Source organism: Uloborus diversus, chromosome 6, assembly GCF_026930045.1.
Source record: "Uloborus diversus isolate 005 chromosome 6, Udiv.v.3.1, whole genome shotgun sequence".
Classification (NCBI taxonomy): domain Eukaryota; kingdom Metazoa; phylum Arthropoda; class Arachnida; order Araneae; family Uloboridae; genus Uloborus; species Uloborus diversus.
In genome coordinates this window covers 171,255,246-171,282,914 of record NC_072736.1, presented here as the reverse complement: position 1 = coordinate 171,282,914, position 27,669 = coordinate 171,255,246, and the positions used below count along the sequence as shown (strand labels likewise).

General features: G+C 33.2%; 1 protein-coding gene across 1 annotated transcript in view; it reads left to right on the top strand.

The window, feature by feature from the left end:
• LOC129224613 (uncharacterized) overlaps positions 1 to 27,669 on the top strand; it is a 259,311-nt gene that overhangs the window by 221,649 nt on the left and 9,993 nt on the right. Inside the window, exons 4-6 of the mRNA XM_054859098.1 lie at positions 11,698 to 11,790; positions 15,567 to 15,626; positions 22,609 to 22,692. Of these exons, the coding sequence (XP_054715073.1) occupies positions 11,698 to 11,790; positions 15,567 to 15,626; positions 22,609 to 22,692 (237 nt within the window). The remainder of the gene's footprint in view (positions 1 to 11,697; positions 11,791 to 15,566; positions 15,627 to 22,608; positions 22,693 to 27,669) is intronic.

The following is a 27,669-nucleotide window of genomic DNA, read 5'->3' as shown; positions in this document are numbered from 1 at the left end:
AAAATGGTCGAAATGGACTCAGCACACCTCAAAACGTTCGAATCCGTCAAAATTCGAAATTCGAAAATTTGCACGAATCCAATACTTTCTTCTATATATTAGATATAGAAGAAAGTAAAAAACCAACTAATTAATTGGAAAATGTTGGACTCACCCTAGTAAAAGGTATCACAAATAAGTTAAGCAAAATGATGTTTTTTTTTTCTACGCGACAACTGACGGTAAAAATACTTGAATATTCTCTGAAATCGCAGCATAGATAGAAAACTTGTTGTTTCCTTTTTCCCGTGAAGAAACACTTAAATGTTCTCAAAGAATTAATGTTCTCAAGAATAAATGTTCTCGAAGAATTAATAGAAGTCTAACACCTTTTAAGAGTTCTTTGCAGTAGAAAAAACTATGTTTTCCCGCGTGGTTTATCTGAGAGATATGAAAAAAAAACTTGTTAAAAGTATTATATGAAGAATGTTAAGAAAATCATTTTCTCGTTTTTTACCTTAAGAAGTTGAAGATTCTTGGAATGTAGAAGCTAAAACTTATGGAGAAAACACTTGAGGCTTTTTTTTTTATTTTTTAATCTCAACTGTGAAACGAGACGGATAAAATTTATTCAAAAATCCGCATGAAAGAAAGTTAGTTCTACACATTTTTTAAAGCACTGCCACATGTTGTTATTATTTTTAAAAACACATGCTTTTCAAGAATTTAATCACCCATTTAACTTTTTATTTCTTTTACAAAAAAGGAAGTATTGTATTCGCGAAAAAATTTTTACTCAAAAATTGGCCTTAATTTCCATTTTGCTCGCCCCCGAATGAATACTGATTTTTTTTTTCAACCCGACCACACGAGGATACATGCCTAAGAACGTATAGACACCTGAAGAATCCATTTTGACGATCCCCGAGTTAATTACAACAAAATATTAAACAAAAAAATTCAAAAAATAATTGAAAATTTTGAATTCGTTGTTGTTTTTAAATGTGTAACAGAGTAGACAAAATCTTTCATTTCTGATGAAAGAACTGAGAAAATTGGATATTAATACCAAGTTGAGCGAATTAATTTTCATAGTTCAGATAAATTAAACCCTTTTGAAGTTATTTGACATTAATTTTTGTTGGATTAGATGACTTTGAAAAAAAAAAAGTTTTGAAAACTGAAATGTACCATGTTCACCGGAATGACCCACATACAAACGTTTTACCACCATTAATTACCCAGCATTAGAAATGGGTTGGTAGCAGATTACATGCGAGAAATACAGAGAATCATCAGTAAAACTGGAAATTAAAACCTATCTCCCCTTTATAGTACTGTTTGTATTCTAGACTAAAATTGCAATTCATAAAACACCATTCCGTGTGTAATTCCCCTCCCCCTCGCTTGTTCCAAACCAATCAAACAACTCATCACTCATTGTGTCTTCCTTGGAAAAATAAAACAGCAGTTTCAGAAGAAAAAAAATGTATTCGTGCATGTGAAAGTTACATTTCAATCCGTCAATATGTCAAGATGATTTACTTTCTTGAAATACATCTCTAGCTTACAGCAGCTTTGCAGTACTCCATGCGAAAAGAAGCGTTTTATCCATTAAGTCTCTTTCATTCTTCATAAAGGACTGCATGCCTTGACACGAATCTCAAATCTGTGATAATCAGTGATGACAGCAAAGTTTAGAAGGAGTCACGAAACGTTGAAGCAACATCACGATTTTTCGAAAATATTAAAAAACATATTACAAAAGCAAGTTTTGTTCTTTGTGTTGGCATTTTTTTTTTTTTTTAGCACAGTTAAAGATGGTGCAAATTACTCTTTTTTTGGTGCGAAACGGAAAAAGAAGCGCATTAAATAACAGAAATTTTGAAGTTTAAATATTTTTACATCAAGACTGAATGTATATTATACTGTTCTCGTTATTTGTACATATCCATAATATTCTGAGGATTTTTATTTTACTCTGCTTTTACTTCCTTTTACAAAAAAAGGAAGTATTGTATTCGCGAAAAAAATGTCACTCAAAAATCGGCCTTAATTTCCATTTTTCTCACCCCCGAATGAATGTTGAGTTTTTTTTCGACCCGATCACACGTGGATATATGCCTAGGAACGTACAGACACCCGAAATATCCATTTTGACGACCCCTGAGTTAGTTACAACGAATTTTCTCGTGACGTCCGTATGTACGTATGTATGTGTGTTTGTGCGTATGTGTGTATGCATCTCGCATAACTCGAAAACGGTATGTCCTAGAAAGTTGAAGTTTGGTACGTAGACTCCTAGTGGGGCCTAGTTGTGCACCTTCTCTTTTGGTTGCATTCGGATGTTCTTAAGGGGGTCTTTTGCCCCTTTTTGTTGGGAAATCATTGTTAATTTCGATGTAAACTCAAGTGGTGTTATAATTTGTCGGACACTTGGCGATAATTCGCCAGTCCTTTGGTCGCCAAGTTTCGTCGCCAACTTGGCGACAAATTTGGAGATTTTTTTTTTTAATTTTAAATTTGGTTTGGGGCCGTGGTAGCCCGATCGGTAGAGTGTCGGATTCGGGACCGGAGGGTCCTGAGTTCGAACCTCGGTGGTCGAAGACCCACCGTCGTCATTAAAGGGGACTGGGCGACGTTAAATATGCTCGTGGTCTCAATGTCCTCCAAGTGAAACGATACCTCTGGGGGTGCTAGCACCAGGTAGCTACTAGCTCCTGGACTAGTGCTAAATTCTCATTAACTGTTCGATCCGGTGATGGTGCTGCCATCTATCGGTATATAAAATAATGGAGGCAAGGCACTTAGTATGCAGTCCTCGACATAAATACAGTTGTAGTCAGCTGTTACTCTGAATAGGAATAGGAATAGAAATTTGGTTTCAATTTGGCCACTGTTGGTGATATTTAGACAGTAAACTTAAAATTGCCAATCATGGGGAAATGACATTAAATTGGAGTAAAAGGAAGTCATGTGATGCACACATCAGCTCGTTTAGATATAGTATTCTGTATTGCAATTTTTACGCAGACTGATCTTTAATGCTGGTTTTGGAGAAATGTCTTTACATCAACACCGCATACAAAAATGCCTGTTTGACACTCTAATCTCTTTCTGTTTTTTTCATTTATCTTATATACATATAAAATCTGAGTATCTATGTATCTATGTATGTCCAAGCTTCTTCTCCCGAACGACAGTGAACTGACCATCGAACCAGGTATCGATGGATTCGTCATCTTCCCGTCTTTATGTTTGGCTATTTAACGTAATCCTCCGATACTAATTAGCGGAGATATCAATTAAAAACTATTAATTATGACACTTAGATTTCGACATAAAATCCCTAATTTTCGAAGGCTTTCCTCCATTCAAATTATTATTCAGTGCTTCAACTCAACTTTCCGGATGAACGCTTTTATTAAAATTTACAGCGTGAAGAAAATCATTGAGATGAAAGATGTGTTGCCATTTCTTTTTCTCGAATATGAACAGGTAAAATTCTTGTTTTTGTTTTGAGGCTTTTCCTGTAATCAGGGGATTTAAATTGTTTACTATTTTGGGGGGTTTTCCGCAATCTGCCGCAAAACTACACTGACTTTTTTTTTTTTTTTTTGGTTCAAGCCTGAGTGTTGAACTCGCGTCACTTGACATAACTTTTATTTTTGAGGTGGACCGTGCAAAGCCGGGCGACGCAGCTAGTAGTATTATAAATTTTGAATGTTCAACAGAGTAACGGTTTGCTCTCATTTTCGTTCATAGTACTCAGTATTTAAAATTTTATACACACTGATCTCTTACACCTTATTTTAATTAAAATACTAGCTGCGTCGCCCGATTTTGCCACCTTGAAAATAAAAAAAAAAATATGTTAAGTAACGCGTGTTCAACCATCAGGCTTCACACAAAAAAAAAAAAAAAAAAAAAAAAAAAACAGTAAAATTTTGGCTCAGATTGAGAAAAATTAACCAAAAAGGAAACATTTTGAATCCCCCGATTACAAGAAAAGCCTCAAAACAGAACCCAGAATTTTATTTGTTCATATTATAGAAAAAAATGGCAACAGATCTTTCTTCTCAATGATTTTCTTCACGCTATACATTTTAATAAAAGCATTGTAGCGGAAAGTTGAGATAAAGCACTGTATAATCATTTGAATGGAGGAAAGCATTCGAAAAATAGGGATTTTATGTCGAAATCCAAGTGTCATAATTAATAGTTTTTAATTGATATATTCGCTAATTATTTTCGGAGGATTATGTAAAAAAGCCAAACATAAAGACGGGAAAATTACGAATCTATCGATACCCGGTTCAATGGCCAGTCACTGGCATTCGGAAGAAGTAACTCGGACATACATAGATACATAGATATATACATAGATACATATATACATACGTTCGGTTTTTAATTATATAAGATATAAGATTCTTCATTTCATGAACTCTGTTGTCTGATCCTTTATTCTGTTTTTCAACTTAGTAGTCAAAGGTGGTGTACCTTGCACCTTTTCTAATTTTTTTTTTTATTCTTTAAGCTCATGTCTATTGGCAACGAAACAATAAAACATTTTCCTTCAATAACTTAGACTTTTATACACAACATTGTCACGCGAAAAAATTAATTGAAGTATTTTAGTATATTTTCGTTGAAAATTAAAATGATTTTAGGAGAGCAAAGGCACTTGTGGTGTACTTTGGTCCAAAGGTTAAGTCGATGGTAATTTGATTACATGGACTAGCTTTAAGGTAGGCAAACACCCTAAATATTTTTTTCTTCAATATTCATTGCACCTTTCTAAAACTTTATACGATTATTAAATATGACATAAATAACACATTTTGACTATTTATTTGTTAAAAAAAATTTCGATAGTTTTTTTCAATAAAAAAAGCTATTTTTTATCAAAAAATTGTCGTTTCCTTAACACTTCCAGAGCATTTACTTTTCCATAATTTCAAAAACTTTTTGAATCTATCTCTTCGTAAGATACCAGAGAGTGATATCACCATCCAATTTGGAAATAATTAACTAAAAATATGGGTAAATGTTTGAAAGTTTCCCCAAAAAATGTGTTTTTTGCGCTCTAACTTTGGTTGAACATTATTTCAAAACCACATATTGCAGGTACATTAACTTTTCGAGGTTTATAGTACAGTAATATGTCCGAGGACCATTTTTGCAAAGTTTCAAATGTATGGAATAAATACTTTTTTCTCTAGAGCTGTTCCCGTAAATAAAAACTTTGAAAACGTGGTTATGAGAAAATCAAGAAAGAAAAAGTAAATTTCAGTTGTAAGCAGTGCATTTGAATTTAGTAAATTTCTTCTAGTTTTCTCAAAAATTCATCGATTTAAAAAACAATTGCAGATTTAGAAAGAAGAACACTGGGGCTCTCTAAATAACTCAAAGTCTCAAAATCGAATTTTTTCGAAAATTAGGGTGTACGCCTACCTTAAAAATCTTAATCTCTGCAGACTTTAGTTTCCTTTTAACATCAACTTGGGTACGTGATATCTAATACATGGGGATAATTATATTGAGGCCATAAAAACTATAATCAAGCTAATACAGGATGTTTGATACTTGTGTATTATCTCTTAATAATTATGGTTCATGAGGAGTTTTGAAATCCCTTAATTAAAAAGAATATTGTATTTTTCATCTTGCCATTTATAATATTTTCAAAACAAATAAATGTCATCATAACATAAACAAATGAAAAACATAACACATTTTTTACTGATAAATTTTAAATTGAACGTTGTTTTCAACTTAAAGTAATTTACTTTTCCAATCCCGTACAGTGAACTGGGAACTCTTATACTCTCTCTCTCTCTCTTCCAATTATTTTATTATTCCCATTTGTGAACGTTGATTAAAAAATTAATATCTCTTTCCCAATTATTTTATTATCCCTATTTGTGAACGTTGATTAAAAAATTATGAAATTTTGAGGGGATAAGAAAAAAACTTGGAAAAATATGATGAATTCTAATATTCTTTTTTCGAAGTTACAAATTAAACACTTTACAGCAATGATTAAGGGGTGGTAAAAATGTCCACTAATTACATGAATTTGGTTTTTTAAAGTTTAATCAATGATTACTCGTTCGAACTAGAACAAAACATTAACAACCCGTTTTAATCAACTATATTCAAATCAGCTGTATTGCATTACGTGATTGCCTTAACGTTCTAACGGAAATAGAATTACTTAGAACATGCTATAACACTATATCAGAAATTTCGTATCTATTCTTATCTACCTAAATACTCTTTCTCTTACAGTATTAAAGTTTTGATGCTGTATTATTAAACAATTCATCTTTATTATATATTTTTAGTACACTCAATCCATGTGTACGAATGGCAAATTAATTTTCAAGTTCGGATTTTAGCAATTACATATTTGAGTAAAATAAGCCATAATGCATCTTAATATGAAATATCGACTTTCTGAGAAAAAATAATTGCATTATTTTTTTTTTTAATTTGTATATGTTATGGGTGTGATATATAAACCTCAGTTAGAAAGCTGATGCTTTATATTAAGAGGCCTTAAAGTATCTATTCAAATACATAAAAATTAAAATCGAAAATTTCAAACTCCTGGGATAAAGTCTAAAAATTACAGTAAAGTATAAAAAATAAAATTGTGATTTTCGCAACAATAAAATGAGAAAATAATAAGTAAGAAAGTTCGTTAGCAGTTATTTGTTTTAAAACAAGAGCTGATAGAATTTATATTTTGTGCTGAGACTCATTTTCCGAAATAAACGAAAATGTTTCAAAACATTTTCTTGAAATTTTAAGGGTGCTCTGCTTTTGGTGCTGCGTTTTTTAAAGTTTTCTGCTTTTTAAGGTCTGCTTTTTAAAAATGTGCTCTGCTGTCTCAGCTTTTGAGAACGCATTTGAGGTCATTTTTTGAACACTGATACATGCCCTTTTTTTTACAACATTCGTGGAGCACTCATAATGGGGGTCCCTTATGTCAAAAGTACTACTTTATTTACTGAAATTGATAGAAAGAGTAAAAGAATAAATGAAAAAAAAAAAACATGGAGCCTGAAAATACATTTATTTTCTTATAATTTAATTTTTAATTATTTTTTTAAATGTGAGAACCTTAAAACAAAATCTCTCATCAAAAATCTGTCGTCAAAAATAAAGACAGCCATAGTGAATCACAGTGCATGGTTGTCTTTTCTGTCAAGATATCGTTTTTTAATGATTTTTCACTTCAAGCAATTTATTAGTGGAACGAGAGTCGTTAGTTAATTAAATATTCATTTGGCGAAGTTTGGCATTGCCTGAAACTTCGTTCTGGTAACTCTAGTGACTTGTTTACTTGTGACATCAGCAGTGAAAATGAAAACAGCGCCAGAATGGCTGTTTAAATTATTTTTTTAAGAGGGAAAATAAGTTGAAATTAAGAAAAAAGTTACTCACCTCTTGTTTTCGACCATGTTCTTTCAGAAAAAATATTTTTGAAAAGTGGGGAAAAAAAATTCTAAACATGTTACGCTTTTTGCTGTTAATTTTAAGGTATCGCGAGTGGTAGACGTCAGCCTCCGAACAGTCCATTGTCCAGTTTTCTATTAGGGATGGTAGTACTTTGTAAAAACATTCGCGTCGCCAATTGACAGAGGTTCAATGTAACAAAAGTTCTACCAGTATCACATTTAAGGATCCTATTGACTGGCAGTCGAAGAAAGCTGTTACTACATTACTTGACAACTGCTAATGAACAAGTGATTTATGCAAAATTGTGTCTCAGACAGCTAAACAATAAAATTAAATTCAAGTTCATAGGACGTGGCAAAAACCAGGACTCGTTATCTGTACAAAAGACAGTGCATACAAGCTGATGATTTATACAAAAATTCATGCTGTTTGATGTTTGACGAAAATAATGCTAGATGTTATCAATGTTTTTTCTAGAAAACTTGTTTGGTTCTTTAAATAATTAAGAGCAAAATATCAGCAAAATATCCCTTGAGTACCTACGATCGTGGATGAGCATTTGGACGACTGGAAGCAGGTTAAAGTGTCACCACTGTAGCTGCAGCAATGGGTATATCAAATAGAAATTTCGCGATTAAAGAAGGCGGCTGAAAGTGAAAATGCTTTCCGACAGCCTGTCGGGGGTCGTGGTAGAAACAAGACACCTTTAGAGAATTGCTATGTTGCCTTTGTGGCAAAAAGGAACAGAAATTTCACTCCGGTCCAGATAGTTGCAAATCTTGCAACCGCTGCCGGGACGCATGTTTTGGCAAGAACCATCTCCACGGCCTTAAAATCAGGTTGGTTTTTATGCACGGAAGCCTGTTCGTTTCATCCCACTTCAACCACACCCTCGTCGAAAGAGATTTTAGTTGTGTAAGGAACATGTTGGTTGAAATCACTAAACATGATCTTGGGCCGTGGTGGCCTGATCGGTAAGGCATCGGACTTGTGACCGGAAGGTCTCGGGTTCGATTCTCGCTGGTCGAAGATCCATCGTCGTCATTAATGGTGACTGGGCGACGTTAAATATGCTCGTGGCCACAATGTCCTCCAAGTGAAACGATACCTCTGGAGGTGCTAGACCAGAAAGTTATTCGGTTTTGGACTGGTTCTAAATTATCGAACTGTCCGTAGATGGTGCTGCCATCTGTTGTGTTGTCTGAGCCAAATCGGACTTTCACCTGGAAATGGGCGCTCGATTAAAACGGAAGCCCTTAACCCTCTGCCTTAAAATCGAGTAGCATCGCTACTCGGGCTCGGGTTCCCGAGCGGCATAAGTAACAACAACAACAAACATGATCTAGAGTGATATTCTCCGACGAATCTGGCTTTAAGTTGACAAGTGATTCTGGCCACCAATTACTATGAATAGAGCGAGGAACACGTTAAGCCCAAAATTTTTTTTGTGAACGTGATCTGTACGGCTCAAGCATCATGGTGTGGCCAGGCATCATACACAATGGCTGAACACCGTTTCACATCCTTGAACAAGGAAACGTTGCGTCACAAAGGTATTGCAGAGAAGTTACACTGGATCATGTTCGTCTTCTTAGACGGGCTGTAGGTCCAGACTTTCTGTTTACGGACGATAATGCGCGGTCACACAGAAAAGTTGAGGCATCGGACACAGTGCGAGTTGCAAATGTTCTCCGTATGCAATGGCCTGCTTAATCTCCCGAACTAAATCCTATTGAACATGCCTGGGATGCTCTTGTCAGACGTGTTTCACAAAAAACCATCCCGCTCTGAACATTACAAGAGCTCGAAACCGCCTTGAGAGGGAGGAGGAGGACAAAATCCTCCAAGGACTCCTCGATAGTTGAGTTAAAACAGTGGCGAATACAAGGGGGGGGGGTTAACCTCCCCCCTTGACAAAAACTTAGGTTGAATTGTGAACTTGTGTGAACTTCTTACGATGATTTTTAATTTATATATATATATATATATATATATATATATATATATATATATATATATATATATATATATATATATCATTAAAAATCATCGTATGATCAAACCCTCCCCTTGGAAAAATCCTGGATACGCCACTGAGTTGAAAGCATAGAGATCAAATGCAAAACGTGCAATGGTGTCCGTGGTCATCTTACTAAGTTACTTGTTTCTGTTTCGTTCTGACCTAAAGATTAATCTTTAAGCTGTTTGCAAATCATCCAAGGAACATTTTTCTTTTATTTTTGAGTTTTCAGTTCTTCAATGTGGCGATATCTGTTCTATTTTGCTCTACAATAAAAGCGCATCGTCCCTACTAAAAACGTACTTAACTCCACTTCTTCAAGCATTGTCTATTATTAATTATTCCAAAAAACGTATAGTGCAGCTATGGTTAGTTGAGCTGTGACCTTGATTATGTTTACCTGTTTTAGGGGAGTTTAGTGAAAAATAGACACGTTATTGGCTCGGATTTTAGTTGGAATATTTTTGAAGAACAACTAAGAAAGTTTCTCAACCCAATTTAGTGCCAATTACCCCTCCCTATTTTCCGAAACAGAGGTAAACATTGTCAGAGTCGGAGCTAAACTTCTCAGAGCTTCACAGTAACTCTTCCTTAGCAATGGTCAAGTAGTGTATTATGGTGGTACGAAAGAAATGATGCTTTCGAAAGGGCGCAGAAATGTGTTCTTAAATGTGTCCCCAATTTCTTCCCAAATGTTACCCAATGTATTCAAATTCAAACTTAACAAATATTCTGAGCGAGACATATCTGGTACGGTTTCGAAACCAGTTCGGAAAACATTTCAGATAACTTTCCTTCGCAATTTACACATTTAAAACTAATTTTAGTACACGTGTAGGCAACTGAAAATTTCTTCTCTCTGAGTGTAAGCTTACCAAATGTATTCTTAACCCCTTTGGACTTGTATAAATTTAATATTTCTACTAGTAACGTGTGTGATTGTGGACAGGATATTGAAAATCCAGAACACTTGTTGTTTCGTTGCAATCGTTTTAACCCCCAGAGAGAAATTCTTATGCGGGAGCTGAGGAAGTTGTCCGTTTCTTGGCCTCCTGTTCCTTCTGCTCTGGTTCAGAGTGTCGAGACTTTTTCTCTTTTTAAACGTTTTATTTATTCAGTTGTTTGACCTTTGTATGTGTGTGTGTGTGTTTGTGTTTTTTTTTCTTCTCTATTCGTTGTTAATTTTTTGTATGTTGTGCTCATTTTATTTTGTGTATTTTGTACTGTTGTGTCTCTTACCTTCGGGCCCTATGTGATACTATGTGGTGCATAGGGAGTTTCTTTTTGTGTCTAATAAAAAAAAAAAACCCTTCGGACCTGGTGTCCGGTATACCGGTCATACACTTCAAACAGCTGCTAATTATTTAATAATTGATTTAATTAGTTGATTTTTTTTTGTAGTTGACTCTTTAGATTCTACTTATTATAATCTGTGAAATAATTTTTCGTTTTGGGATTGATAACACTGACATATAAGGATTGAGAGATAGAGAGTGGCTCATTTTTCCAACCAAGGATTTTCATCTGAAAAGCGAGGTTTTTTTGCTGTTTTTTTAAAAAATATATAATCTTTAATTAATCGTTTCAAACGCTTATATTATGTTTTATATTTGCTTGTAGAACATATTATAATGAAGTTTGTTCGGTATTTTATCGTTTTTGTATATGAAATATTGATTTCAAAAATATAAGTCCGGAATATTGGACGTGCCATAACTCTTTTAATTTTTCTCCTACAAACTCAAAATTTTGTCTATAAGATACCCTTTACCATAGTACACTGTGTACTAAGTATCAACATTTTTGGTCCAATATTTCATAATTCCAACTGAAGGGGTTAATGTGTACTGAAAATGTTCACTGTAAAAAATTTAGTATTTGCTCACTGGTTTTTCGTGTGCATTTACTGAGAATGTTAGTACCATTTTTCATTTAATACCCCAAAAAGCTTGATGAGAGTCATAAAAAAAATTTCTCAGTTTTTTAAAAATAACTACACATATTGATAAAAAGTTTCTAATTCAATGAACTAAATGATACGGTTTTAAACAATATTTTGAATTTGCGAATTTTAAATTAAACGTAAGTGTTAATTTATTGAAGGACAAACAAATGTTAGGTTTGTGACTACATGTAATTTCTTCTTTAAAAATCTCCCCAATTTCTTGCATTTTACAGTGAATGCCCATTAATTCATTTAATTAAACATATTTTCTTTTCTTTAACAGGATAATAGATCGTTTCTGGTGCCGTGGCTAGTGTCCGTTTCCATGACAACGCTACTAGACATCTTTTTATCATTCTACTTCATTGTGGAAGACGTAAGCATTTTAAATTTTCTTGATTAATATAACAATTGATTTTCCGTTTTATAATTTACTGTGGCTTATATGCAAGATTGCTTCCATTAATCTTCGATTGAAAAATATTTCCAAAAAAAAAAAAATTACTATAGCAAAAGTAAAACTGAAAATAATTATTGTAATTTTTGAATCGATCTTTTTCAAGTCATTGAACACAGTAATGAGTGTTTTATATAACGGCTTTTATTTTGGGAAATTAATTTAAAAAACATAAAATGTTTTTATGCAACGATGGTAAATTTCAAAATAAAATATTCCTTATCTTGCAAACTCTTTAAAATCATTATGCATTAATCATGGATCAATATTCATTATGCATTAGGGTAGACTGGGTTACGTGGATTTTTTTCAATGAATTTTCTAATTTTTATGTTTTATCTTAGGAAATTTTAGACACTGCGGTTTTATGAAGTATTTAATGGAGTCGAAATTGGTACATAAAGTTGGTGCTCAGCTCGTGTTTTCAACCGTTAAAAAAAGTTATTTTTGAGCCCAAGTCGGTTGCGTAAACCTGCCCCAGACACGGGGCACGTTTACGCATATTTGTTTTGACACCTAACGTGGTTCTGTTAGTGTTTTGAACATAAGGTCTTACCATCGCTAAAATGAAGCAAATTTATTACAGACTAGTGATACCCGCACGGCTTTTCCCGTAATAGAAAAATCAAAAGGTCTTTTGGTTCGCCTGGTATGGTGAATTCTCTCGCCAGTTGGCTTGTACCCATCTTACGGTTCCACGTTATGATAATTTCGTATCTCGCCAATTGGCTTGTGCCCATGTTACGGTTCCACGTTATGATAATTTCGTAGTTTACTCGTCCATCTTATGATATTTTTTTTTTCTTAAAATTGGAATAGAAAAAGAACCACATCGAATTTCAGCAGTAGTTTAGTCTCTCAGATATGCTTACATATACGCTAGAAATTATGGTCCAACCTCTTCGCAGCACAATTCATGGAGACTTTTATTGCGATTACAGCGTGCAGCGCCACCTGTTGGAACTTTTTAAAACTAATTTACAAGTTCCTGTATATGATTCTTATGGGTTTCACAATAAACATACCGTTTATTTTATTCCAATATCGTCCTTTGTTTTCGAGATATTTAATTTTGAAACCAGGGAGTCCTTTGCTGGACACGCTGTATTTTCTGAGAATATTGTGTATATTTACTAAACAGTCAAAATGTGTCATGGCTCGTTTTGAAGACAAAATGTCTCTTGTAATTTTTCATTCCTTGCTCTTTTGATATTTCTTCTTGATCCTGTGACAGCGTGTTATTATCAATAAACTTAAGTAATGACAAGAAGTTTGGGAAAGTTTTTAGAAAATTGGAGAGAAGTTTCAACATAAAAGGACTAAGATTCCTTAGATTTTCTTGTCTCTTTTGTTATGTTGTTTAACTTGAAAGTTTGCTTTTAAAGAAAAAAATAGGGCTAAATCTTATTTTGGTTTTATTACTTAAGAAATTTTGGAATCCTTTCGCTTCGGACAGTACTGGGACCATATAAAGTTTTTCTATAGCAACAACAATTTTATGATATTGCATGCATCGATCAGTTTTTTGAAGCAAAGAGTTAAGATGAAGATATATATATATACATCATCGATTAATCGGATATCGAGTGATTTCGCTAATGGAATACTAACAACATTTTGAGTGAATCTTTCGAATGATTACACTAATTAAGTTTTCAGCAATCGAGTTACTCGCAGGATATTTTAATCAAATGATTTACAGAACAACATCTCGGGTAATTTCCAAAAAAAAAATTATTTCAGAATGAGTATGAACCTGCAGATCTAGTTCATACAAATATTTGAATATGCTTATAAACAATTTCTTATACTAATCGGGGAATGTGGAGAAAAATGAAATAATTAAGTTTACTTACTTTTTTTGTTGTGTGGCTCACAACGTTTTGAGTCAATTTTCATTAAGGGTTCAGTTTCCGTCCAATTGTACTCATCTCTTTAAAGCTTTCGTGCTATTTGTCTTTTTTTCACCTTTGCGTTCCTCGGTCTCATAACTCTGGGAATTTGCAAAATTTTGGCTGTTCCATCTTGCTTCTTCCTTCACCTTTTTCCCGCTCCACGCATTGTTCCTTTCTGCTTGGCATCAATGATCGTTTGTTTGCCGAGTGGAACGTTGGGCATTTGCGGCCGTGATCGTATAGTGGTTAATACATATTTGGTGCCGTGACCAGGATTCGAACCTGGGTTATTGCGAGCACAACACAATGTACTATTCACTATACGATCACGGCCGCAAATGCCCAACGTTTCACTTGGCAAAACAAACGATCATTGATGCCAAGCAAAAAGGAACAATGCGTGGTGCGGGAAAAAGGTGGAAGAAGAAGCAACATGGAACAGCCAAAATTATGCACAATTTCCCAGAGTTATGAGACCGAGGAACGCAAAGGTAAAAAAAAAGACAAATAGCACGAAAGCTTTAAAGAGATGAGTACAATTGGACGGAAACTGAACCTTTAATGAAAATTGACTCAAAACGTTGTAAGCATTTTTCAAAGTGAACAAATTGGAAATTTAGTCTGTATATTACAGTGCATAAGCAAAGAATAATGTGTATCAAATTTGCAACAAAAAAATTATTTTGCAAATGACCTTGTTAACTTTTTCAAAAAAGAGAAAACTTTTCACTTCAAAAATGGGATAAAGTGAAAAATAAAGTATTTTTCTAACAAAACATTTTTTATTTGGTTATTAAAAATATTTTTCATCAATGAATCTAATAATTTGAAGAAGTTTTTTAGGCATAAACAAATAAATGCCTAAATGAATAAATAATTAAACAATTAAAGAACAAATGAACACATTACTATACAAAGAAAAAATGAACAAATGAATAAATTACTATACCAGAAAAAAATGAATAAATTACTATACAAGAAAAATAAACAAATAAATAAGACACTGAACGAATAAGAAAATACGTGAAGGAAAATATAAATAAGTGAGTTTAATGAATGAAAGAATGCAAATAAATTAATAATTGAATGAATACTGAAGTAATATAATAAATGAATGAGAAAAAGTAAATGAAATGAACTACTTCACTTTGCCCCATCAACTTTTCCCCGCTTGACCTTGAAAAGTTGTGTTAAACATTTAAAATCAAAACGTGCCTAGTATTAACAAAAAAAGTTCTGCACTTCATATCAGTAGATCTCAGTACTTCTGTATTATTTTTTTATTGGGTCATTCCAATAAAAAAAAAGGTAAACCGCTTGTTCCTCTCGTGACGATTCATATGTTTCATTTAAAAGTAATGATATTAAAGGGTAATGACAAAATTTTTGCTTAAGATGTCACTCATAAGTTTGACATTTGCTAAGTAGAAAAAATTGTTCATTAATATTTTTAAGTATTATCTTTAATGACATATATTAGGCGGCACGTGCCGGACAAAATGACCATTTTCCTTGGAATGATCCTATTATTTCTTTCCTTAATCTATAGAGATATTTATTTTTTGACCGAATCAACGATATGTTTAAAAATTTGGTTAAAATTTTGCTAGATAGGAGGCGCTGCAAACAGTGAAAATATATTACCATTCCCTTTTCACCACATTACCCAACTTTTTTTTTTTTCATTTAAATGCAGTTGGGTTGGCAAATGTGGACAAATGGGTTGTTGTTGGGTTTTTACTTTTAGACTACTTTGAACAGCATGCTAAGAATTTACTCTTATTTTTCTCTTTTATGTAGATTCATGACCCCTTGCTCTGTGTTTTATTCGTCACTGATTTTCTCATATGCGCGCTGAATGTAAGTATTTTTAATTAATTATGCAGCTTTTCTAAAGATACATAAAAATAAGCACATTAAAATATCAATAAAACTGTTAAAAATAAGCTCTCAGACTTTCAAAAAAGTTTTTATGAAATTGATCAATTATGAATACTGATATTTTCAAAAGTGAACTGGAAACTAAATTACATATTTTTCCATCAAGTATAATTTTTCTCCCGCGTCATGTACATTTTTAATGGAAAAATAGAACAATTAAGGTTTTTTACATTGAATGGGAGGTTTCTCAGTAAATTAATGTATTCAAGACCATGTTTGAAAATTAACGAAAAGATTAAGGACTAATTCATTTACAACACAAAAAGTTTGAAAAAGCTTTAACTATTCCTGACAACAAGTTTTCACACTTTTTCTCTGAGACTGCTTTTTTCTCTTCTTTTTCTTCCTTTCTTCTTCTTTTTTTTTTTTTTTTTTGATAACTTTCGTTAATATTTCAGCTGTTCACCCATCTTAGTTTCATCAAAATAGTTAGAAAAGCGTTCACTAGGATGTCAAAAATGAACCTTTCAGTTTATTTTCTAATCTAGGCTTAAAGCTTCTGATTCTTTCTGTTTCCGAGAAATTGAACAGCCATTTGCTTGAACAATTTCGCAGCTTTCCTTTCGTTTGTGTTCATTTAAGTCACAAAATAGTCACCTTCGGAAAGTTTCTTTTCACAGCTCGAAACAATACCAGGTCTTTTTTTATCTCGTTGTAAATTCAAGACTGGCCACAAAGGTATCTTAAGCATTACTCTTATTTTGGCAATAGCTTGACAAATTGTTTTATGCACAAAGCTACAGTGGGCACTAAAAAGTGCCGAAAATTGAGCAAAAAATCGAAAAAAATGTTTAGCCTTTATTTAATACTATATCAGCTATTGTATTCAGGGAAACACGATTTTTTTTCTTTCCATGCATTATTTAATGAATTATGGGTTTGTTTTGTTTTGCACATCCGTTATTAGGCCCCGTAGTTTACATTTTTGCTGCAATTATACATTGCTGTCATTCTTTACATAAAAACTTAAAATATTGCATGCACCACAATATTTATCGGATTAAAATGAAACTTTGGAAACACATTCAGTTAATATCTAGCTATAGCTGTGCTCATGAATTTCAGTAATGATGGTTATGTGAAATTAAAAATTCAACTCTTTTGTTGTTAAAATTACTGTATTTCGGAAAATTTCATATAAATTCTCCTTTTCAGCAATTTTTTATGAATTGTCTCATAAACATTACATGTAATGCGAACATTAATGTAATTATGTGTAATGATTGAAAAACAAATTGAAATTCAGAGTTTGAAAAAAAATGGGGCGAATGGAGCAATTTGACACTTGTGAATTTTTTGTTAATTTTTTTTAAATTTTTAATTCCAGAAAAAGTATTAATTGTTTTTGTACCAATTTTTTTACTGTTTTAGATATAATAAATATACAAGCAGACGAAGTTTTAAGCATCTGGATAAATTATTGGAAAAAAAGTTTTTTTTTTTAAGTTCACTGTAACCTTAAATTTTGAAAAGAAGCGTCGAAAGATTTTTGTGTTTTGATTTGCATTTTTATTTTACTCATGTATGTATATACAATATTACCTCCTGTAAGGGACAACGCTTTTTAAGAGACATTATTTTTTTTCGTCCCAGTCCTTTTGAATTGGGACATCCATGTACATATTTGCCTCTGAATAAGAGACCCTCAATTTAAGGGACAGTTAGAGAGAAAACTTACAACAATTAACGTATAATTGCATCAAAGTATTGAATTTACTGGAATTTAAAAGTCTAAAATTTAACTGGTGAAAGTTTTTACATTAACGTGCACAAATATGATGTACTGAGAAATTCTTGCTAAAATTTGCATGAATTTTTCCCCTCTTAGTTTTTTTTTTTTTTTTTTTTTTCAAGTGGGCTAATAGCCTAAGGATAATCAACGGCTCATGAATAGATTCGTGCAAAAAACTTGAAATGTGAACTCTAATTGAAATTTATATCAGATTAAATTTCATGAAACCAAACCAGTTCATGTACAATCATGTTCAGTCATGGAATTACGTACTTCAAAATAATTATGTATGTAACAATACAATACCATTGCCAAATCTCTTATATAATTAAAAACTGAGCGTATCTATGTATGTCCAAGCTTCTTCTCCCGAACGACAGTGAACTGACCATCGAACCAGGTACGTACCGATGGATTCGTAATCTTCCCGTCTTCATGTTTGGCTATTTAACATCATCATCCGATAATAATTAGCGGAGATATCAATTAAAAACTATTCATTATGAAGCTTGGATTTCGACATAAAATCTCTATTTTTCGAAGGCTTTCCTCCATTCAAATTATTATTCAGTGCCTCATCTCAACTTTCCGCAACAACGCTTTTATTAAAATGTATATAGCGGTGAAGAAAATCATTGAGATGAAAGATCTGTTGCCATTTTTTTTCTCGAATATGAACAGGTAAAATTCTTGTTTTTGTTTTGAGGCTTTTCCTGTAATCAGGGGACTTAAAATGTTTACTTTTGGGGGGTTTTCCGCAATCTGCCACAAAATTTCACCGACTTTTTTTTTTTTTTTGGTTCAAGCCTGAGTGCTGAACTCGCGTCACTTGACATAACTTTTATTTTTTCTTGACCGTACAAAGCCGGACGACGCAGCTAGTTGTTTATTAAATTTAAATTATTTAAAATTTTTGAATTTAATTCAGATTAAATCATTTTTAGCATTTTATCTTAAATGTTAATAGTTTATGTTTAGTACGAAATTATACTGAGTTAATATATCGCATGCATCATTTCATCCACCTCCGAAGAAGGGACACCTCTATTAAAGGGACAAAATTTCCGGTCCCCTTTGTGTTCCTTATCGAAAGGTTCTACGGTATTTATTTTTGATGAAAGACATTTTTCCTCCTAATTTATCACCAAACTAGCTGCGTCGTCCGGCTTTGCACGGTCCACCTCGAAAATAAAAGTTATCTCAAGTGACGCGAGTTCAACACTCAAGCTTGAACCAAAGCAAAAACAAAAAGAAAATCAGTGAAATTTTGCGGCAGATTGCGGAAAAAATCCCAAAAAGTAAACATTTTAAATCCCCCGATTACAGGAAAAGCCTCAAAACAAAACCAAGAATTTTACCTGTTTATATTCGAGAAAAAAATGGCAACAGATCTTTCATATCTCATTGATTTTCTTCACGCTATACATTTTAATAAAAGCATTGCAGCGGAAAGTTGAGATGAAGCACTGAATAATAATTTAAATGGAGGAAAGCCTTCGAAAAATACTTGACGTTAAATCCCGGTTATCACAAATTTGCCATTTCAACTGCGCTTGCGCGCGGACTTAGCTTTTTGGGCTTTCTGTTTTAAGATTTCGTGTTGCTTGTTTATATTTAAGCTGAGCGAGAGTCCCACCAAATTAATGAATGCGATTAGAATATTTTCACAGCGACATCGTGATATATTATATGAAACTACGGATATGAACAATTGATAATCTTAAGAGAAAAATGACACTTCAATATTTATTAGTTTGGAAATATTTATTTAACATAAGTGTAAAACACGTTGTGTACTTCAAAAATGATTGGAATATGAGTACAGAAATCCGTCTTTTGCGGATATTTTACGTTAGGCGTAAACAGCTTAGTATTATACATTTTTATTTAGGTTGAGGGATCGGCTTTGTATTAGAAGTGATGCTGAAATTCTAGTACGCTCTTCTGAGGTTAAAAATTTGGTCCTGAAAAAGGACAGATGATTCAAACACCGAATCCGTTAATAATTAAGACGCAAAATTCAATCTTTACCGAGGCCTAAAAACTAAATCAGAAAAAACTTTGTGATTTCTAATTTTTATCTCTTGCCATCTCATATTTATTACCAAATTTAAAATGTTTGTAATTAATTTAGCAAGAGTTTTGAAATCAGCAAAGTCCGCGCGCAAGCGCAGTTGAAATGGCAAATTTGTGATAACCGGGATTTAACGTCGAGTTCGAAAAATAGGGATTTTATGTCGAAATCCAAGTGTCATAATTAATAGTTTTTAATTGATATCTCCGCTAATTATTATCGGAGGATTACGTTAAATAGCCAAACATGAAGACGGAAAGATTACGAACTCATCGATACCTGGTTCGATGGTCAGTTCAATGTCGTTCGGGAGAAGAAGATTGGACATACATAGATACGCTCAGTTTTTAATTATATAAGAGATGCTTTTCTGATGAGTTATTTCATCTTATTATAGGGTAGACCGCAGCACGTTTACGCGAATTTTTTTCAATGAATTTTCTAATTTTTATAATTAAACTTAGGGAGTTTTAGACATGGCGATTTTATGAAGCTGTTAATGGAGTCAAAATTGTTCAGCTGTTGCTCAACTTGTGTTTTTAACCGTTAAAAAAATATTTCTGAGTCCATGTCGGTTACGTTAACTTGCCACGGGGCACGTTTACACATATTCATTATGACGTGGATCTGCACGTGTTTTGAACATAATGTCTTACCATCTTTAAAATAAAGCAAATTCATTACAGACTTAATAGTGTATAAACTAAAAGCTGAATGGGCATGAAGACAGCATTACGTGATTGTAACCTACAAGATACGAATTTGTAACTCAATTAAAAAATAAATGGCGATTTTCAAAACTAACTAGCCTGAAAATACTAAAAAGGTTTGAGACAGTTCGGAGCAAAAAAAAGAAAAGCGTCAGGGCACGTTTAGAAGTAAGACACCGTAAGAACATGCATAAAGGAGCTCCGACGTCACGCGTAAACTTGCCCTGTCGCCAAGTTTGGATTTATTTTTACCGTGAAAAAAAAATAATAACATTTCAGTTCACCCAAGTACAATTCTCAAAAAACGGTAAAATTCTACTAATTTTTATATATTTGTTCTTTTTTAACGAAGTATTATTTATTCACAATAAGCTTCAAAACGTTCAACACAAAATTTGCTCAACTTGGTAGAAAACAGATTATTATTTCTGCACGCTAGACCGAAGCTCTACTGATGCTCAAAAAATTGTGCAAATATGGGCTAGAGAGCAGCATCAATCTGTTATGACTGTTGGCTCTCCAGTTATAATTCGTTTTGAGAGAAAGGGCACTGCGTAAACGTGCCCTGGTATACCCCAATAATATTTCTATTGTCTTGTAAAATTTTAAAAATCAGGGATACTTGGCCCTGGTCTACCCCAATAATATTTCTATTGTCTTGTAAAATTTGAAAAATCAGGCATACTTGGCCCTGGTCTACCCCAATAATATTTCTATTGTCTTGTAAAATTTGAAAAATCAGGGATACTTGGCCGTGGTCTACCGCAATAATATTTCTATTGTCTTGTAAAATTTGAAAAATCAGGGATACTTGGCCCTGGTATACCCCAATAATATTTCTATTGTCTTGTAAAATTTGAAAAATCAGGGATACTTGGTGCATCGACGCAGCGAGGGGCAGAATACAAGGGCTCCCATATGGGGGGGGCAAGTGGGGGCTCACCCCCCCCCCCCCCATAAAAATCAGAACTTCCCTGCTTTTAATACTTTTTCTTTGCAAAAATGAAAAAAAAATTTTTCTTCTCCAGCCATTAATGAATAAGTTATTAGAAATATCAAATTTTAATATTTATAATCTGTACTGGAATCGGTTTTCATGGGGAAAACATCCTGCTAAACCTTAGGGAAAATATGCAAGCCCCCCCCCTAAAAATGTTGCATATGGGTGCCCCTGTCAGAATAAGAGGGCTATACCTTGGTGATTCACACATCCCGGATTAGCCGAAACAGTCCTGGGTTTTTAGTCCTGCCTAAGTTAACGTCCATATTTGAAAAAGTGTTCGATATCTTAAACCTTTTACAACTATAAAGATTATTTTTTTTTAATTCACTACGTTTTTGCTGAACAAAAATTGCCTGGTTTGATGCAAAAGAAAGTTTACAAGTAATTAATGAAATGATAAAGAAGAAACTAAATCTGAAACTTATAAAACAGTTTTTACAATCAGTACCGACGAGAGAACACTTCAGCCTAGTCGGAAGCTAAGGGCCCGGGTATTGGAAGTGACCGGCGACACTGACGCAAAAGAAAAAAAGAAAACAAAAAGAAAGAAAAGAAAGAAAGGAAAGAAAGAAGCAAAGAAAAAGAAACAAAGAAAGGAAGTGAAAAAATGGGGGGGGGAGACATCGAATAAGTGGAAACGTAAAGATAAAGTAAAATTTACTCTTTTGGTATTCAATGTTATGGCACTTATAATACCGTTAATTATTTTCTAGTAAGCAGTTTTGATTCCCCCCGCCCCTTTTCTCCTTTTTCTTCTTTTTTTGGGCGGGGTGGGGGGCGACAAATTTGCCAAGCTGCCCATCTTGGCTCTCTGCGGCCCTGTTTACAATATCCAGCTAGAGAAGGATAACATTCCAATAAATCACATGACATATGGAAGATGGAATACTTGGATCCCGCATTTTCTTTTTTCTTTTTTTTTTTTTTTGACATAAAATTACTTCTCCTCACATGATTATGATCGTTAACACATTTTTCACTTGATTCAACGAAGCATAGTTGAAATTTGGTAAAGATATAAAGTTGGCGCACAATGTTTTGTTTAATAAACAATTATAAATCTCTGTTGACGATAGAAATAAAATTACAAATGCACCACATATTTTTTTTTATATATTAATCATTTCTACATTGACTGCAAAATATTGTGAAACATTACTTGATATGACTTCTCAATATTTTTTTACATAAAATAACAGCAATAAACAAGGTTCACTTCACATCGGTTATTTTCATTGTTAATAATGAAATTCATCTTTCTTGAATACTTATATGGGATAATGTTAGATAATTTTTCAAAGTTGTCAAGAATGTTTTGTCTTAATTATGGTAAAATGAAAATGATCTGTAAGAGTTACATAAATTGCACACTCTTGTTACAGGTATACTGTTTACTTTGTGTCCTGTCTCAGTACCAGGAATACAGTGCTGGTCGTGGAAGGCCCGAAGACTGTATTAGGATGGAGGTAATTTTCTTTCTTCTAGCCTCCAAAACAGTTTTAAAAGTATTGAAATAAAGTATTTTGGTATTAAAAAACAAAAGATATTCAAACAAAAAATGTATATAAAACTGGGTAAACTAAGAAATACTTGTGCATGATTTTCCTGTCACTTCTTAGTGATACCTCTTTTTTACTTTCAAAAAAAATAAAAATACCCTCAAAAAATAAAGGTAATCAGGAAGCGCTTGATAAAAAAACAGACATTAAACAGGTAAAGGGTCTATGTATTACTTTCATTGGTTTTAGTTTATTTCTCAAGTTCAAATTTATAGCTGATGTCAACTATACTTCTAAATACTTTCATCACACAAAAAGTGCGAATTCATAAAAATTGAAGTGCAGAGAGTATTACATTTAATCACTGAGCTAAACCTTGCTTAATCTGCCATTAGATATTAATCCCTAAAAGCACACGAACCTGTGGGGGAACTCAGTTCCCCAAAAAACCAATCTAAAATATTGACTTTCCCTAAAATTAGAGAGTTCCAATCATAAACCGTAATGCTAAAGTAAGATTAAATTTTATCATTTCGTAACTTGAGTATGGTGAAATTTTATGCTGCATGTGATTAGTAAAGTCATTCAACATAGGGCATCGAGTTACTTTCTCAAATAACACATCTTACAATATTTGATTAAAACTTAGTATTTTTCTTCCAAACTTGTTCTAAGATGCTGTTTGAAATGAATTTAAAGCTAACATTAACGGAAAATCTTTTAATTATGTGTAATATTTTAACTTAAAGTATAAAAAATGTGCCTTTGTATTTAAACTGAAATATCATTAATAAAAAATAACTGTATTCTATACTTTGAGTACATTTTCCTCGAAGTCTGTTAAAAAGTTTTATACGCCAAAAATGGTTCGCTCACACTGCTCTCATCTATCTCGAATAGCTTAAAGCATTTAAATAATATACAGATGAAAGCAAAGTTGAAGCGATTTTATAACGAAAATATGTCAGTAAAATCTTTATAAAAGCACGTTTTGGAGGCAAGTAAAGTCATATTTGAGAAAAATGTGAGGGGACCGGATAGTACTGTAACGGATTCGGTGCGACTTCCACTTTCTTGAAATGAAGACACAGTTCTTGATAAAAACACAGGAAATTTATTTACACTATGTACAGGAAAGATCGTCAACAACTGCTAAATTATTCATCAGCAATTAAGCAATTATCACACAACACCGTAAACTCAACGTTTACACACGTATTTACTTCCAAATACGAAAACAACACAGCGAAATGCCTCGCTATAAACAGAGCAAATACGCTCTCAGTTCGAAATCTCAAACGAAACTAACTTTTTATCCATCGCTAACGGTTTACATACACACCGAAAAGAAATCTCTCAAAGATTCCAGAAAATGCTACAACGTTCTACAACTACACTTTCATTGATAAAATCAGTGAATGAAATAAGGAAAAAAGAATAGGGGGTTGTATACTTTAGCCGAATGAAAAGGGGTTGTATATTCATTACGGGAAACTATTTACAGGTTACGTTACTACAATAATTACTTTTTACAGGATTTGTAACAGTACTGCCATTTGCTTGAAACAAATAAAGTTTTAAAGATTCTTTTATTGCTTGTCCAACTGTTTAGGTAGCAAGCAGTTTTGTTTCCATGATCTATACTAGAAAGTTTATTCAAGTATTTGACTAAACTGGCCTGGCGTCTCATGGAAAGAGGCTGTAGATCTGCCTCAAAGAGGACGATTTCGGATAGACAGCTGCGTTCCATTCCAGTAAAAATGCGAGCAGCACTCAACTGGACCTTTTCCAGTTTATTCAAGTTGGTTTCAGATGCACAACAATAAATGGGATATCCATATTCTAAGATTGGCCTAATAAGCGCCTGGTAGGAAGTCTTAAGAGTTTTTGCGTCTGCTCCCCAGTTTTGACCCAAAATGTGTTTCAAAATGTTGAGGCGCTTCCTGGCTTTCTGGACAATGAAATCAATATGTTTATTACATAAAAATTCTGGATCAAGGATGAAGCCCAGGTATTTTGCGTGTTTCTCGTAGGTGAGTTTCTGGTTTTTGAGCATCAAAGAAGGTTGATAGTCATAAAGTTTTTTATTGGTGGTAAAGAAAGTGGTTATTGATTTAACTGGGTTGAAGTTCATTTTATGTTCATCTGCAAACTTTGAGATGGCGTCCAAGGTACTATTGAGTTCTGATTCAATTTGCTCTGCCTGAGCTCCAAATAGCAATATCGTCTGCAAACATTCCAACAAGAGTCCTCGGGGAAACGGTTTTTTCAATTCCAGCCATATACAGAACGAAGAGAGTTGGGCTGAGAACGGTTCCCTGGGGAACACCCTGGCCTAGGCTAAAAGTATCGGAGAGGGTTCTATTGAACTTAACTCTAATTGTTCTCTGTTTAAGGTAATCAGAAATCCATGCTAAAGTGTTTCCCCGGATTTTAAAGACATCATACAGTTTTATTATAAGTTTATCCTTCCAAACTCTATCAAAGATTAGTTTTTTAAACTTGGTGAAGCACTAACTCTCTTTACAGACTGCGTTTTGTGAGCCAATGCGTAAATTGTATAACACTGAATCAATAAAAAGCAATAGGTATTAGATAAAATTAATGAAAGATGGCTTTTTGGATATTAGTGAATCTTTCACATTCATTTTTACATTGTCTGAGGAATAAAGTTAAATCAGATTATGCGATATCGGGCTAGTATGATGGATTAAGTAACATAGCGTATGTCATTATTTCCCCGAGGATACGTTTGGAGCAGTGTTGTCGTTCATAATTAAGTATCAGGATTATGCTTCTAAATTAAATTTACCTGATGGAGCTCCATCAATTTTTCCTTTTTCAGATCACACGGACACTATCTGCGTAGTTAAAAATCTGAAAAATTAGTTGATATCTAAAATGCCGTTTCCAGACATACTGCTTCAAAACCACCAGACTTTTATTGATTTGTGAATAAAAAATTGTGAGACTGAATAATGAGGGTAACAATAGTTCGAGCAAACTTAACCTGTCAGCCAGAGCCCGATCATCTTGACATTGGATATGGGGCACATTTCTATTTCAGGGCATCCCTAGGACCCAACTAAGATTTTTTAAAACACTAGGCACGAAATTCATTTTGTGCACCGCCCCCCCCCCCCATTTCTGCTTTTTTTTATATATTGAAGCAATAAAATATTTCAAAACTTACGTTTTTACACAACCATACTAAATTTGGTGGTACCACAATACGTACATTTAAAAAGTAGAAGAGATATATATAAAATGTGGTTAAACTTTGCTTGTTGCAGTAAACCATAAATACCAAAATTATCTATGATATAACTTTTAATAGTAAATACAGACTAAATTTGGAGTGGTTTTCTGATTTGCAAAGACATTTTGAAGGGGAATTTTTATCAACAAATAGATTTTTTTCCTTGTTTTGGCATTTGCAAAACAATCAATAATATCATTGTACTCTAGATTCTGAGTGAAATCATTATTTATTTTCAATTCGCATGATAAATTAAGGGGATTTTGGGCCCCTGAAATCTAAGAGAAGGGGCCTGTGCCCCACATGCCCCTGCGGTAATCGAGCTCTGCTGTAAGCATTGAGAAAGATCAATAAAAGCAATACGAAGTTTCCTGGTTAGGTTTACCTCAACTATACATCATTAATGAAAAATAAAAACTTGTCAAAATAGTTTTTTTTTTTTTTTTTTAAGAAAATAACTTTATTTCTCCGTCTTCCTGATAGTGTTGCCAGTCTAAAGTTTAGGAAAATAGCCAAACCGCTTCATGAAAATAGCCAACTTACAAGAAAACGACTCCTCTTTCTTCATATACATTGGAAATTCTCGATTGCAAACGTACTAAAATACACATTAGACAGCTCCTGTGTTTTTGTGTGCAAGATTTATTGATTCTATACTTCAAAGCTTTAATATTTTTCTAAATCTACTGTTTAAATAATGGCTTTAATATTTCTTGTAAAGATTCTGATCAATAAATTTTACACTTTTTATGTGTTATAACTATGTAATGTATGATAAATGTTAAGTGAAATGTAGATCGGTTTAGCTAATGCTTTTGATTCTTTTCTAGCCAACTACGATCAAAAATAGCCAACATAGCTAATATTAACCATAACCTAGAAACCCTGCTTCTTAAAATTTAAGAACACTGACGGCGCACTGAGTACGCCGCTCAGCGAGAAAGCAGCTGTAAATTTTAGAATAGTCATTTGACCAACACCTGGCAATCATTTACCCTTTTTCCAAGGTCCGTTCAGTGACGTACTTGTGTTCAAGGTCGAAAATTGCCTATTTCTCTTGTTCTTTTTAAATATTTTTCATAGAAACCACGCGTGAGTGTTCCAATTTTTTATGCAAAAAGCATAAAAAACAACAAAATACAATTGTGAGAGCTGCAGTAAATGTTCAACAAATGCCAACGAGTTGCCTCAGGGACTAAAATATCATTTAGATGCATACATTTTTTTTTAAAAATTTCATATCCGTAAAATGCACAAATCAAACGTTATCATCATTTTTTACTATATTGTGATTGTATTTGTCTGTTCGTTCAATTAGATCATTGCTACTTCTATAACATTGCTAGACATTGTATTAAATACAGGGTGTCCCAAAAGTGACCGGCTACTTTTAAAAATCGATTAAAACTAAACGGGTAGAGGCTTAGGACAACAGTAAATTTTCATACATTCAAACATAAAAAATTATTTACAATGCTCGGCAATAGATGGCGCTGTAGGTGGTTTGAAAGATAGAAAAGAAAATGCAGTCTGTAAGATCGCCAAAATAACAGGTATATTTAAAAAATCGATAAAGACTAAACAGGCAGCGACAGAAATACACCGTTTATTTGAAATATGCTTAAAAAAACAGCAAATTTTCAGACAGACACTCCTAAAGCCTCCTCTAAATACCTGCAGCGCGA